The 13902-nt window shown below is 51.7% G+C and overlaps 1 protein-coding gene across 2 annotated transcripts in view; it reads left to right on the forward strand.

Moving 5' to 3' along the window:
- The first annotated feature begins 1120 nt into the window (after positions 1-1120).
- The window catches only part of TOX2 (TOX high mobility group box family member 2), a 132165-nt gene continuing 119383 nt past the window's right edge, over positions 1121-13902 (forward strand). Inside the window, exon 1 of one of the 2 annotated variants that reach the window (XM_045980106.1) lies at positions 1121-1240. In XM_045980106.1, the coding sequence (XP_045836062.1) occupies positions 1142-1240 (99 nt within the window). In that variant the 5' untranslated portion in view covers positions 1121-1141. Of the gene's footprint in view, positions 1241-2503; positions 2582-13902 lie in introns of those variants that run through there. The other variant, XM_045980107.1, reaches the window with a different exon arrangement.

Here is a 13902-nt window from a genome sequence, read left to right on the forward strand (position 1 = left end):
AATAGCATCACATGTCCAGCTGCCATCCAGCAATCCCGTTCTGACTCACTTCTGCCTCCTGGCCTCCTGGCACTTCCCAGCCAGGCATCCCAGTGTGCCAGAGCCAGGAACCAGAGGCAGTGGTGCAGTAGTCAGTAGGGGTGAGGGAGTGGAGACTGCTAGTGTAGACAGTTCTACAAACCTTAGATGAGAAGGGGAAGAGCAACAGGCCAGCTCCCACAGGTGATGTGAAGAGCTCGGGGGCTTTTTTTCTGTGGGAGAAGGAGCCTGCTTCAGTCACCTTTCTGCTCCACTATGAGAGCCATTCCATTTCCGTTCTCTATCTCCTGGAGAAGTTGGGGTAGGGGTGGGAGTGGGGTGGGTTAGATTCTAAACCCTCAGAACTTCAGTTTCCAGGCCCTTTCTATCCCCTCCCTCTTCCTTTCATTAAAGGGGGCAGGGTCCTCTGCCTTCTCCCAGTTGTCGCAGACCTAGATCATTGGGAACCGTGGGCCCGCTCACTTGGAGCTTCATTACTGAAGTGACTGTCCTTGGCTTCAGTTTCCTCAAACGTAAAGTGAGAGTTTAAGCTCAGCAACTCCCAGAGCCCCTCTCCCAGTGACTAGGATCAGGATCAGTGGGACAAGGAGGGAGGGCCCCTTAAGAGCAGCTGCAGGCGCTGGGCCGTGGTCCCCTAGGCAAGGCAGCACCCATCTTGGAAAGTGTACCTGTCACCGCCTTCCAACCCCGCCCCCAGTTCCTAAATATGCCAGGTGGTCAGTGTCCCACTTCTGGGGAGGGGTGTCAAATGGGCTTCTCCACCCCGCACGCTTGGTGGGGAAGGCGGGACGGAAAAGGGCCGTCTGGACGGGCGCACACCCTTCCCGGACCCCCGAGGGTGCAGAGCCCGGCCAGGGACCCGGCGGCGGCCCACCCCAAAGGATGGGACCCCTCCCCTGGGCCCGGGCCCCCGGCCCTCCGCGGCGCCCGAGGCCGGAACAATAGCGCGCGCGGGCGGGGCGGGGGCGGGGGCGGGGCGCTCCTCCGGGCCCCGCCCCCGGCCCGCCCCCCGCGCTCGCACACCCGCTCGCACACTGGCTCCCACCCGCCGCCCGCCCAGGCACTGCCCGCGGGAGCCGCCGCCGCCGCCGCCGCGCCCGCCATGGACGTCCGCCTGTACCCCTCTGCGCCCGCGGTGGGTGCGCGGCCCGGGGCCGAGCCGGCCGGCCTGGCGCACCTGGACTATTACCACTGCGGCAAGGTAGGCGGGGGCCGGGGGTGGGCGCCGAGGCGGGCGCGGCCTGCCCGCGCCTTCGGACCCCGCGCCGCGGCGGGAGCGTCCCGGGCTGGAGTGCGGGGCAGAAATCACCTGGCGGCTGGGGACGGGGCACTCTCGGAGACCCATGGGGGGAGGTGCCGCGGTGCCAATGTGCGGGGTCCCTCACGCACCAGCCCCGCCGACGGGCACATGCCACTCACATAGATAACCTCGCCGTCACACTCATGCCCTGAGTTATTCCGTTCACAGGCAGAAGTCACCTCGACAGTCACTCTCACGATGACACAGTGACACGCTCGCCCACGTCCCCCTGACAGCCTCACATTCATTCACAGGCTGACACACAGTGACCCACTGTCACTCACATAGGCAGCCAAGCACCTACTTACGCTGTCTTACCGTCCCACACAAGTCACCCTAACAGTCATTTATACACAATGACATGGAGTCACTCGCCCACGTACACTGTCACATCGCCACATACAAGTCACCCATTCACACAGTACGAGGCCACACACCCCGTTACATGTCCCCATCGCCTGTCACACCCAGTCACAGCTGGGGACAGTCACACAAAGAAGTTGCTCCGACAGTCCAACGATCCCACTCACAGTCACTCACACGGGTGCACACTGTCACGCACAGCCCCCATGCACGGTGGACCTGAGACACACTCATCGCCTGGTCGTCACACAGCCACATGCGGTCACGCCCAGCCCCCGCGCCGCCCCAGCCCTCATCCCCCCGGTCACCAACTCGCGCGTCCGGGCTTTAACTTCCCGGCGCCGAGGCGCACCAACTGGCCGTTCACTAATTGGCCGTCACTGCCCGGCGGGGCCTGGGATTCCGAGCTGGCAATCGACAGTCGAGGCCTGACCCCTCCCGGGAACGGTGAGCGGGAGTCCGTCCAGGTCCCTCCAGGGACAACCCTCCCCGCCCCTCCGCCCGCCTTTTCCGAGATCACAGCCCGCAGCCGGGTCCCCACTGCTCTGCCTGGCGCGTCCTCCCAATGGAAGCTCGCGTCCCCGGCATCCCAACTGGGGGGCGTCCGACCCCCGCTCCCCACGCCCAGGCCGGCCCGGGACGTTTAGGGGCAGCTGCACCATCCGCGTCTCTTCCCTCTTTGCCGGGGGTCGGGGGGGGGGGGGACTTTCAAACTTTAGTTAGAGAGCCAGACCGTGGGTGCGTCCGGCAGTCCGCGCGTCGGTCCGGGGCAGGCGGGAGCCCAGCGCGGCTTTTCGTCACTCGGAGCCCGGATTGAACGGCGCGCGTGGGTTTCCCCGCGGCCCTGGCGCAGACGCGCGGGCTTGGTGGCGCTGCGTGGTGAGTGAGCGTCGGGTGGTTGGATGGGCGGCCCTCGGGGTCTCAACCACACCCCACCCACCGGCTTTACTCTAGTCCCTTGCTGTGTGGATGTTGCGGGAAGGGGGCGTCCCCGCGCCGAACGCGGGGCCTAGGGGCTGGGCCTCCCTGAGTGCGTCCCCAGGCCCTGGGGAGCGGCTTCTAGGGTCACAGGGCAAAGCCCTCCGCAGTTCCCCCCGGGTGGGGAGTGGGATCCTGGGCCAGTAGACTCTGGCGGCGTGGGGGCGAGGTGGGCTGCGAGTGAGGTCTCGCAGCGGGTGATGTGATTATCTTTGTTCCGTGATCGGCAAAGTTAGAAGCTGAAGAAGGGGATGGTGTCCTGAAGAGAAAGCCGGTTCTCGGGCTATTTCCAGTCTGATGGAGGGAAAATTGATTAAAGTAGCAGATGGAGTCTTGAGAGAGGAGAAGACCTTTGGGTGTCCAGGGCAGCTGGACTGTCTTCTGCCCTTGGCTTTATTTTTTTGAATATTAAGTTGGCAAGGTTCCAGCCTCTGGTTTGGGGATGTGCGTGGGGATCCGGGATTTCTGGCTCGGGGGTGGGGGTGGCCTTTAGCTCATCAACTTTTGCGGGTGATGTTTCTGTAAACCCCACCAGAGTGGGGTGGTCCCACCTGTGGGATTTCTGGGGGTGGGGTGGAGGGATGGTCACGCAGCTGAGGCCCCTGCCTTTATTCTGATGCTCTGTAAAGCTCTGACTCAGCACCAAGGACTAGTGTGAAACCTGGCCACGGAGGGAACCACTCAGGGAATGAGAAGCTGGTGATTCTGGTTTCTGTCTGTGATCTAGGACCCCTGGCCCAGAGTCGAGGGTGTGTCCAGGTGGGCCACCAAGGTAGGTGAGAGAAAGGTCTGACCTTGCCCTTGAGTGTGATACCTGCTTCTTAATCTTCAGGCTTATGGCAGGATGAGGCAGGGGAAGTCACTTGGCTCAGCTAGGGGTGGGTCACATGCAGATCCCAAGTGGGCAGTCATCTTTAGTGCTGGTGGTTGGGAGGTAGGCGCATTGTGACTAGGGTCTGATGGTGAGGAACTGGGGAGGGAAATGCCCCGGCTCCATTCTTACAACTGATCACTGTCAGAACTGGAGCAGAAACTAAGGTCTAAGGGACAGCCATGACCACACTTGGGACCAGGACACAGCCTGCACACTGGGGGATTGGTCCTTGCAGTGCACACAAGAGGCTTGCCCCCACAGGGACCTAGGCCTGAGAAACACAAGGGCAAACATTTGCCCAAGTGATCCCGGACAACTATGGGACAGTTGACCCGGAAGGCCCTCGGCAACTGTTCCCATGGTGACTGTCCCCTTATTGATACTCTACACAGAGATTCTAGCAACTTTAAACCAAAGTCATGAGCGGTGGCTGTCCTTTTGGTATCTTTTGTTTGAGAAAATACATAATGGCAAAAGCTGCTATGGTTTCATTTTTGCTTTGAAATAGATGTTATTTTATTAATCACAATAACTATTAACATGCATTTGAAAAGTAGCTTACCAGGTACACGGCAGGCATATTGCTCATTTCATGTAGCAACAGTGCCTCAGTGAGCATAGGAGCTTGTGGCCCTGGGCCTCCCAGGATCTGTGGCCCTATTCTGGGAACCATTGATCCTCTCCTTCTTCCTCGCTTCCCAGAAGGGGAAACTGAGTCACAGGGTAGTGCACTTACAGCTTACATTGCATGTGAAGAGCAGAGTTGAGGCCTGAACCCAAGTTTCTTGACTCCCAGCTTGACACTTAGGTGCCCTGCCTTCAAGTCTCTGTCATGGTTTAAGGCCTAGGGAGAGAATTGACACTCTTCCTTGGGTATCTATGAAGTCCCTTCATTCTGACTTTGGCAAGGCACTTTACCAGGCTCAGGGCATTGCCTGGGGCCCCCCACTCCACCATGGCAGGCTAGTGGAAACTAGTGGAAACCCGGCAAACGTAGGTTCAAATCACCAGTTGTGGCTTTGTGATCCAGGGCAAATGATAGCAACTCATTTTTTACTGAGATATGATTGACACAAAATAAAGTGCAAATTTCAGGTGCATAGTTCCATGAGTTTTGACAAATATGAACACCTGTGTAACCACCATCCCAATCCTGATTTTGCTCATTTTCCATACCCCAGAAAGTTCCCTCATACTCCTTTCCAGCCCACAGACTCCTTTCCCGCCTCTACAGGAAATGACTTATCTGATTTCTATTATCAATGCTTTATGTTCAGTTTCAGTGTACCAAGTATACTTAAGTTCTAGAATTTCATATGTAGCATATACATCCTTGCATCTGGTTTCATTTTGCTCAACATGGTATCAAGATTGATCTGTGTCGTGTATATCCATAGTTCTGTTTTACTGATAAGTAATATTACCTGGTGTAAATATAGCTCAATTGGTTTATCTGCCCACCTGCTGATGGATGTTTGGGTTTATTTGCGGGTCGGGGCCATTATAAACAAAGCCTCTGTGAACATTTTTATACAAGTCTTTTCGTGAGAATTTGCATGTCTAATGAGCTCCCGGGTGATGTTGCCGGCGGTCCAGAGACCACACCGTGTAGCAGTGGTTTGGTTGTTTGTGTACAGGTTTCTGTGGGCTCCCAGCATCTGGCACAGTGCCTGACCCACAACTACTCAGGAAATGTGTGCGTGGGTAAGTGATGCAACTCCCCGCCCACACAGCTCTGGGCACAGCATCTTGTATCTTGATGGGGATCAACACAAGCTCGGCTAGTGAATGATCGGTGTCTCCTTGGGACGAAAATCCAAGGAGTGGGAGGTGCTGTCCCCACCTCACCTCTACTTGACATTTATGAGGCCTGCTTAGCATTTCTGGTGGCTGAGGTCCCCACTGCTTCTTTCTGCAAGGACACAGGTGGCTGTGGGTGGAGCCCATGGGCGGACCTGGGCCAGGAGCTCTGAGCTGAGATGGCTGGTTCCGGGGACTCTGGAGGATGGGAGGCAGCTCTTCTTTACTTTCTGTCTAAATGTGTTTTCCATAGCCCCTCCCCTAGTCTGTTCTGAGGGTCCTTATGGCCAAACTTCTGTACCTTAGGAATGTCAGGAGCCACAGCCCAGGCCTGGCACTGCTGCCCCCAGTCTACTGGGTGACCTTGAGCATGACAGTGACCTTCTCTGGGCCTCTGTTTCCCTCTTGGCAAAGGGAAAGCAAATCAGTGAACATCAGTCTAGTGCGTTGGTGAGCTGTGGTAAGGAGATGTAATGAACAAAGCCTGGGCATGTCCTTTATAATTGTAAAGTATAGTACCCCCAGGAAGGATGAAGGTGCTGCCTTCAGAGGAGATGTGCCCTCATATGCGTCAGAGGACAGGAACCACGGTGCCTGCCTTTACTTTTGTATTCCCAGAGCTGGCCTGGCACATCGTACTCAATGAATATTTGCTGAATGAATGAATGCATTAATGAATTCAGAGCTTGCCAGTTTTCCTCTGTAGCTTGAGGAACTTAGCATCTCTTTGGCTCTTTTAAGATATTAGTGAGCACATCAAATCCAGGGCAGAGCAGGGGCCAAGAGTCTCTTGGCTGACCTGTCATTCCTAGAGGAGCTTGCCCAAGTAGGACCAGAGGACAGAGCCCAGCACAGAGAGCAGCCAGAAAGCCTGGAAGAGCAGCTGAGTCCTTGCCTACAGGACAAGGAATACGCCTGCAGGACTGCCGGCCCTGTGTGATTCCATAGGGCCAGCTGTTTTGCCTCTCTCATTTCCTAGAACTAGTTGCAAGATGTGAAGGCAATGTAAGTTCTGGAACCTGGAGAACCGGGTTTGCATGCTGCCTTCACCATCATCAGCACAGGCAAGTTATTTAACTTCCCTGTGCTTCCGTCTCCTCATCCGCAAAATGGGTACAGCAACACCTGCCCTGTGGGGTTGCCTTGAGGTTGGAAGTCATGCATATACCGCATGTGGCCCCAGCAGGAAACGCTTTCATTTCTACTCATGAAGAGCTGCACAATTGAAAGTTATGAGGCGGGGGAACCTGTTTCAGCCCTGGATGTTGGAGGACTGACTGTCCCAGCTGCTGCAGGAGAAGGGTCCTCCCAACAGCAGGTGTTTCTGTGCCTTGGTCTCTGGATCTGATTTCTCCCGCATTCGGTTGGAAGCAGTCTCCACCTGGACCGTTCAGCCTAATGAATTAACAGAGAGCTGCTCATTTCCTTGGCATCTATTTCCTTCTGGAATCTGTGTGGGAGGGGAGTTGGATTTATCAGGCAGAGGAGACTGTTTCAAATTGCATTTGAAACTCCATTCGCTGGAGTGGGCTGCTGACCTGGTGCACATCCTTTAACCACTCCACATCTCAGTCTTCTCATCTGTGTGAGGGGACAGCAATGTCTTCCTCACACTGTTGCTGTGAAGCTCTGATGAAAGAAACATTTATGGAAGTTTCCTTTGATCTAGAACAGTGTTTCCCCGCCCCAGCCCTGATCACACTTCAGACCCGATAATTCCTGATAATTCCTTGTTTGGGGGGTGAGGGTCTGTCCTGTGCATCATCTGATGTGTCATTGCATCCTTGGCCTCTACTGATTAGGTGCCAGGTGAACCTCCTTCCTAGTCCTAACAGCCAAAAACATCTCCAGACTTTGTCAGGTATCCCCTGGGGGAGCAAAAGCGCCCCTGTTTGAGAACCACTGACCGGGAAAATGTGGTGCAGCTACCCTAGAGAATCACGGGGATGAGCAGGGCAAAGCTTTAGAATTGTGCTACCTGTTCAATATTTTGGCCCTGCGTCTCCCTGTCAGTAAATTCTGTATCCACATTGTTGGCAGTCATCCTATTTACATGGACCGAAAACCTGCACAGTGATTTTTCAGTGTGGTTTGGGAGCAGCCATAAAAACATATGGTAAGTAATTATTAACTTAATGAGTCGTGGTAAATTGTAATTTTATCTCTTAGCGAAAACATGCTGTATAACACGGGATAATAAATTTTGATCAATTATCCTGATGCTTCAACTTGCTACAGTAGAACAGCAAACTTCTGGCGCCTGCTTGAATGAGCAACAAGCCTGGGGTTTTCCAATATGTAATTACCCGTTTACTGCTGGGCTTCTCAGATGTTCAGCAGCTTCTGATTGAGTTCCTACTCTGTGCCAGGGGACCCAGGCTTGTCCTGAAGGCTCAGCCACTCAACGGGAAACTTCTGTTTACTAGACGGAAGGCTGTGTGGGTTTGTAACGTGGCTCAAAATGCAGAGTCATAATTAAATATCTAATTGTCTGGGGCTGTGCCAGGGGTATAGAAAGGCCTCACATGGCAGAGTCTTAAAGGAAACGCCAGGCAGGCTATGTGGGGTCATGTAGAATTCCTGGAAGGGTGTCCTAGGTAGAAGGAAAAGCTACTACAGGGGTGCCTAGAGGGTGGTTTGTGGGTACGGCCAGCCTAAGGCAGGGAGACCTGCCTACAGGGGAGCTGGGACACCAGCAGAGATTGTCATAAAGAGTGTCCCATCCCAGCTGGCCTGGTTGTAAGTAGAGGAGTGCCTCGGAGCCAGAGGTGTGGAGCCAGAGTATGGAATGTCTCATGTTGCTGGATCATCAGACTTTCGTCCGCAGCTGTCTCTAGGTCTTCTGCTGCTGGAAAAGTTTAATGTCTTGTGTTTGATCTCACCCAGTAGTCAGGGATGCTCTGCTTCCCAACCTTCAGGATCACCTGGAGGGCGGTTGAAACACAGATCACCGGGTGCCCCTCTCAGAAGTTCTGACTCAGTAGGTGTAGAGAAGGGCTGAAAAGGCACAGTGATGACTGATTATAACACTTATAATCAGCATAAGTGATGCTGCTGTTGTTGGCCTGGGAAGTACACTTAGGAGAACATGGCTCTAGACTGTGATGTGGGAAGGTTTTCCCCCTTGGCTTTGGACAACGGGGATGTGTTGCTGGCCTAGGCCATGTAGCCTTGGCTCAGACATGGTCAGATATCCCAGAGACCCCTGAGCTCTTCAGGCCCCATATAGGTTATGGGGAGAGTGTGTTTCACCTGAGAGACAATCTTACATTGGCTTCCTTGGAAACAGACTCTAAGATGGAGAATTGCCCGTGGAGGGTTTATTTGGGAGGAAGTTCCCAGGAAATGTACCTGGAAGGGAGTAAGGGATGCAGCATTGGGTGGGGGGAGAAGCTGGCCTGGAACATGGTCACTTCAGAGTTGTCCCAAACTGGGGCGAGGGAATTGCTTGTGCGTCTTGGTTCTCACGACGCGACATCCAGTCATTGGCATTACTGTGTCTCCTTGTCCCAGGTAGCTCCCTGTGGCAGAGAGGTTCTCAGTGCAGGGGAACAGCTGTGACATTCCTGGCAACTGGGGATGAATGCATAGAAAGGGGAGCACCAAAGTGCCTATTTCGGGGAGACACATCTTAGGGAGAAAACTTCCTCCTTTTGGGTCCCAGGAAGTCAAGGGCCAGCATGTTGATGATTTTTAAAGACTCTGAGTCACTTGCTGAGGATTCATCCTTATCTCATGATGGGAATGAGAGCTGTAGGATAATTGCTTCTTAGGTCAGAATGAAGAAAAATGACAATTGATGGAATTTTCTGTGGCCCAAGGAATTTCTCTGGAGATGTCACGCACTTTCTTGTGTGGTGGGGAGGACTCCACAATGATTTCTGAGAAGCTTCTGGGCTGTGCCTAAGTGAGTCAGCTCTGAGTAGGGGAACATGGCTTTCTCCTTGGGCTGGAGTCCTGTCACAACTTCAACAAGAGACCCTTCACCTGGTCCCTGCCTCAGTGTTGGCCATTGTCCACGGCTGTCCTATCCCTATCGTCTTCAATGGCTGCCAGGAAGCTTGGAGGTATACCAGTAGGTCCCCTGTAGCTATACCATACGATATCACACATGTCTTTTGCTTGTTAACTTCCAGTTTCATTTCAGTCTTCTGTCATTTTCCCACTTTATCTTGAGTCCTGCCATATTTTTTTGAAATTTGTTTTTACTCTTTGTAAGGTACACAGAAATATAGTAGGATATAAAGGAAAACGTGGAGGGCGCATTCACTCTCATTTCTTCTCCCCACTGCCCTCAAGCCCCCCTCCCCAGGGCTAACCCCTGAGGGGAGTTGGGTGAGATACTTCTAGCCATAACCATCCTTTAGTTCATACCCAGTAAGTTTATTGTCACCTTTTCATTTCCCAGAATTTTGTATTGTTTCTTGATTGATCTTGTATCAGAGTATCCCATTCCTTTTTTCTTAAGTATATGTGAATATCTTGAGTTTTTTTAAGATTATAATACAGAAGATAAAAAGTTATCTTCTGTTTCCTGCATTAGCTCTTTTCTTGGTAGTTAGTTCTGTTCACATTAGGCCTCTTTTTATGCTGCTATTTTCTACAAATGCCTGGTGACTCATGACTGACATTTACTTGTAAACAGAGGGCTAGACTGATCTAGATGCCTCACTGCCTGCGAGATCCATGATTCTGTGGATAAGCAATGTGAATGTTGATTTTGGGTGCCCTGGCTATGGTTTGTGGGAGGACACATGAAGCTGGGGACTTCTTTTAGCACAGGGGACAGACAAGCTCACTCGAGGCTGGGGCATCTGTTTCTCAGGTAGACCAGCAATCACCCAAGGGCACTGGTTCACTTTGTTTTTCCTGCCTCATGGCTAACGACAGGGGGGAATCCCTGAGGCACATCTTTCCTTTAATTGGAGTTCTTCTCCCTGGCTTTAGCCGAGACAGATCCAACAGTCAGCTTCTCCAAGGTCTGTAGGCTAGCACAAAGGTCCCGTCATGTCCCTGGCCCAGGCTCCCTGCTGCCTGCCTTTGGGGATGTTCTGGGGTTCAGTTAGGATAATAGCTTTTCCAGAGGTCTTGTGTTGGGGTGCTGGCGCCTTGGAGGTGATAGGCTTTTTTGTCAGTCTGACTGACTGTCAGTCTGATCCCCAGCCCTTTCTTGTGTTCTAATGTTTTTTTTTTTTGAGTTATTCTATTTTAATCCATCTATCTATCTGAATTATTAATATATATGTATGTGTATGTTTTGTTGTGTATCTTTTTTCTTTCCATTCTAGCGTTGTTTAGAAGAGAGGAGAGGCAAAAAGTGTATGTCTATCTGCCATCTTGAACAAAAAGTCCCCTCTCGCTGATTTTTATTTTTAAATTTTGTGCCATTTTATGGAGAAAAATAGGGTGGAAATAAGCACAAATTTATTTGCTGTGCATTTACCCATCTTAGGCTCATTCTCATATCATCTCATTAGGTCTTCATAAGAACTCTGCCAGGCACACATGTCCCCATTTTGTAGGTGAGAAAGCTGAGGTCCAAGGAGGTCATGTTACAAAAGGCAGCAGAGAAACTGGTTGGCTGAACGGAGTTGAGACAGTGCTCTCTCTGCTCCTCTCTCCTGCAGGCTCTGTGGTGTCAGGCGGAGCTCCCAGCCTCTGCAGGGTTGGAAGAGGGGATCAACTTGCCCCTTGGTTTTATGTATTGGCTCTTCTGCGGGCCAGGGGATTCCCAGCTGGGCCTTCTGCCTTGGTTTTCAAATTTAAACATCACTTGGTAATAGAATGCCTTCATATTACAGCTAATTAAAACGTGCTTATCTTGAAGTTGGGCCTAATTTGCCGGGATGATTTAGAAACTTGTTGGAAATGAATCCAACTCAGTAGTATAACCCAGGGTCAATCTCATGCATAAATTTTATTGTTCCATTTTGCTGTTTTGACTGAAACGGAGCTTGATAATGTGGAATATGGACCCTGGGCCTTTTGTCGCTCATTTATTTTGTGAATATTTACTGAGTGCCTCGTGGGTGCTACCTACACTATTTAAGGAGGTCCTTTCACCCCAACCCCCATGCCTGTTTCTATTCTGTACATTCACCTGAGCTGTAAGTGAATTGTTTTGCAAAACCAGATAGTGGATTCAAGTGTGATTTTGAGTTCAGTGCAAGTGCCGGGCTTCGTATCCTGCCACTTACAAGCTGTGTGACTTTCGATCTACCACTTAACTTCTCTGATCTCCAGTGTTCTCACATAACCACAGTTGCATCCCAGGTTTGTGGTGAGGCCTTGGGAGATCATGTACGTCATGCCCTCCCTCACTCCTACGGCCAGCTGCTGTTCAAGTCACCTGGGCCCTCTGTAGGATAGCGAACACGGGCTCCTTCCCAGGTTTTTTTTGTGTGTGTGTGTGTGTGTTTTATAAATGGTATAAATAGTAGAGTCTCAGGAGGTTTCCAGTTCAGAATAGGTGTTGGTGGTTTTGGCTGGGATGGTTTCTTTTCTCTCCAGATCGGTTGCCTTATTTCTCATTGTTCTCCCACGGGGACTCTGTGAGGTTGGGTTAAACATTCAGACTCACAGAACAGACATGGGCCACACTTGGTCCCTATGTCTTTGACAGAGGTGGGCAGGACCCAGCACCTGCCGGCAGGGCACAGGATCTGCTCCTCCGCAGGAGTAGTTCCAGCCGCAGCCCCTGCCTCGGTCCACGGAGGTGGCCGCCAGCTCTTCTCTTGGCTGCCCAGCACCCCCGCAGACTGTAGTGTAGGTGCAAGGGAATGAGCCCCACGATGGGTGGGTTTGGAAGTCATCCTGGCTCAGAAGCCTTATTCCCCAAAGCACCCATAACTCTTGTAACAACTCTACCTTCCAGGGTTTCTTGCCGGGGGCCTATCAGTTCTGAGTCACTACACTCAGGAAAATCTAAAGTTCGGTTTCTTTATCAGATATTTATAATTTATTTATAGTTACTTCTAGTCCAGATGCAGCTTACCAGTCAGGGGTCATTTTTACCATAAGCAGAGTTGCCTAGTAACATAGTTAACATCTTACCTTCGTCAGGTTTCCAGGGGAGTTATGCTAGACAATTAACAGAGGTGAAATTCTCTTGCAGAGAGGAAAAGGAGATGTTTAACCCTTTACCCCTGTAGACAACGTCCTGCTTTCCCCAGAGAAGTGGTGCTTTTCAGGATCTTTTTTGGAGTGATGAAGGAAGTCCTTCGTACTGTTGGAATATATTCCATGCCTGTTTATGTTTTCTGATTGATCTGCGTAAGACACAGACATAAACTCTGGCCAAGAGATATGCTGTGGACTCACATCGGCTTGGGATCAAATGCTGGCTTTGCAACTTATGAAGAGAAAATGAGGAACTCCAAATGGGTATGGGATTACCCGGCCAGGCTGGGGTAGTCAAGGAGGCCTTCCCAGAGGAGGATACACTCGGTCTGTCCTTGAAGATGAATTGGGCAGGTGAGGAAGGTAGAGAAAAGCATTCCAGGTAGAAGGGACAGCATGTACAAAGGCATAGGAGGGGACCAGAGTGTCAAGAGATGAAGCTGGAAAGGGGAGCAAGGGCATTTGGAAAGCTACTTAATGCCTCCGGCCCCCTGTTTCCTCATCTACAAAACGGGGTTACCAGTGCTTACCTGCTTATGAAATTAAATGAGATAATAATGTATGTTTAAGCACCTGGGAGAGTTATAATTATAATTCCTTTCCAAATCTGTCTGTAGATGCCTAAGAGCCAAACTTTGCCTTTAAATGAGAGACACGAGACATGGAGTGAGAACAAACACACACACTGGAGGGCTTGGCCACCCACCTGTGCGAGGCAGGCGTTTCCTCCAGTGGCTCTTCTGTTCGTTGCCTTCCTTCTTTTTTCAGTTGAAGCACTCAGTGTTTGCGCTCTGTCTCAGATTATGTCTTACAGTATCAGTGAAGCACATAATTGTGTTTTCCTAATGGCTCGACATTAACAATAAGCCACGACCCTGTTGAGGCGTTCTCTGGGACAATTTTCCATCTGCCAACAGCCTTGTGCCCATCCGATGCTCTGTCAATACATCCTGTCATTTGCTGCTTTGTCTTGCTTTCCTGAAAGGCGGCCACCTCCCACATGCCAGCTGGGGATGCTTAGCTTTTGGGGACATTTACTATCTAGTGGCCACAAGTCACACATCAGGATGAGCCAAGGAGCTGGCCAGGCCACGGTCAAGATCCTTCTGATGTGTAAATTGCATCCTGTCATTTCCCTGGGGGCAAAAACCACTCAATGGCTCTCTGTTAGGGCTTGGAGAAATTTTACCAACCTAAATCAGACCTCTGCTTGAAACCCTCCAGTGGCTTTCCCTGGTGTGTAGATAACATCAAATGCCTTTTCTGGACCATAAATCCTGCTGTGATCTAGCCCCTGCCTGCTTTTCCAGTCTTACTCCCAGCTGCTCTGTCCGAGGCACCCAGCTCCCTGCTGGGGATATGGGGGTGAGCAAAGCCAGCCTCCCCCTCCTTGACCCCATTCTAGCCACTCTGGACTTCTTCCCGTTTT

Source organism: Meles meles, chromosome 16 (assembly GCF_922984935.1).
Source record: "Meles meles chromosome 16, mMelMel3.1 paternal haplotype, whole genome shotgun sequence".
In the NCBI taxonomy this organism is placed as follows: Eukaryota; Metazoa; Chordata; class Mammalia; order Carnivora; family Mustelidae; genus Meles; species Meles meles.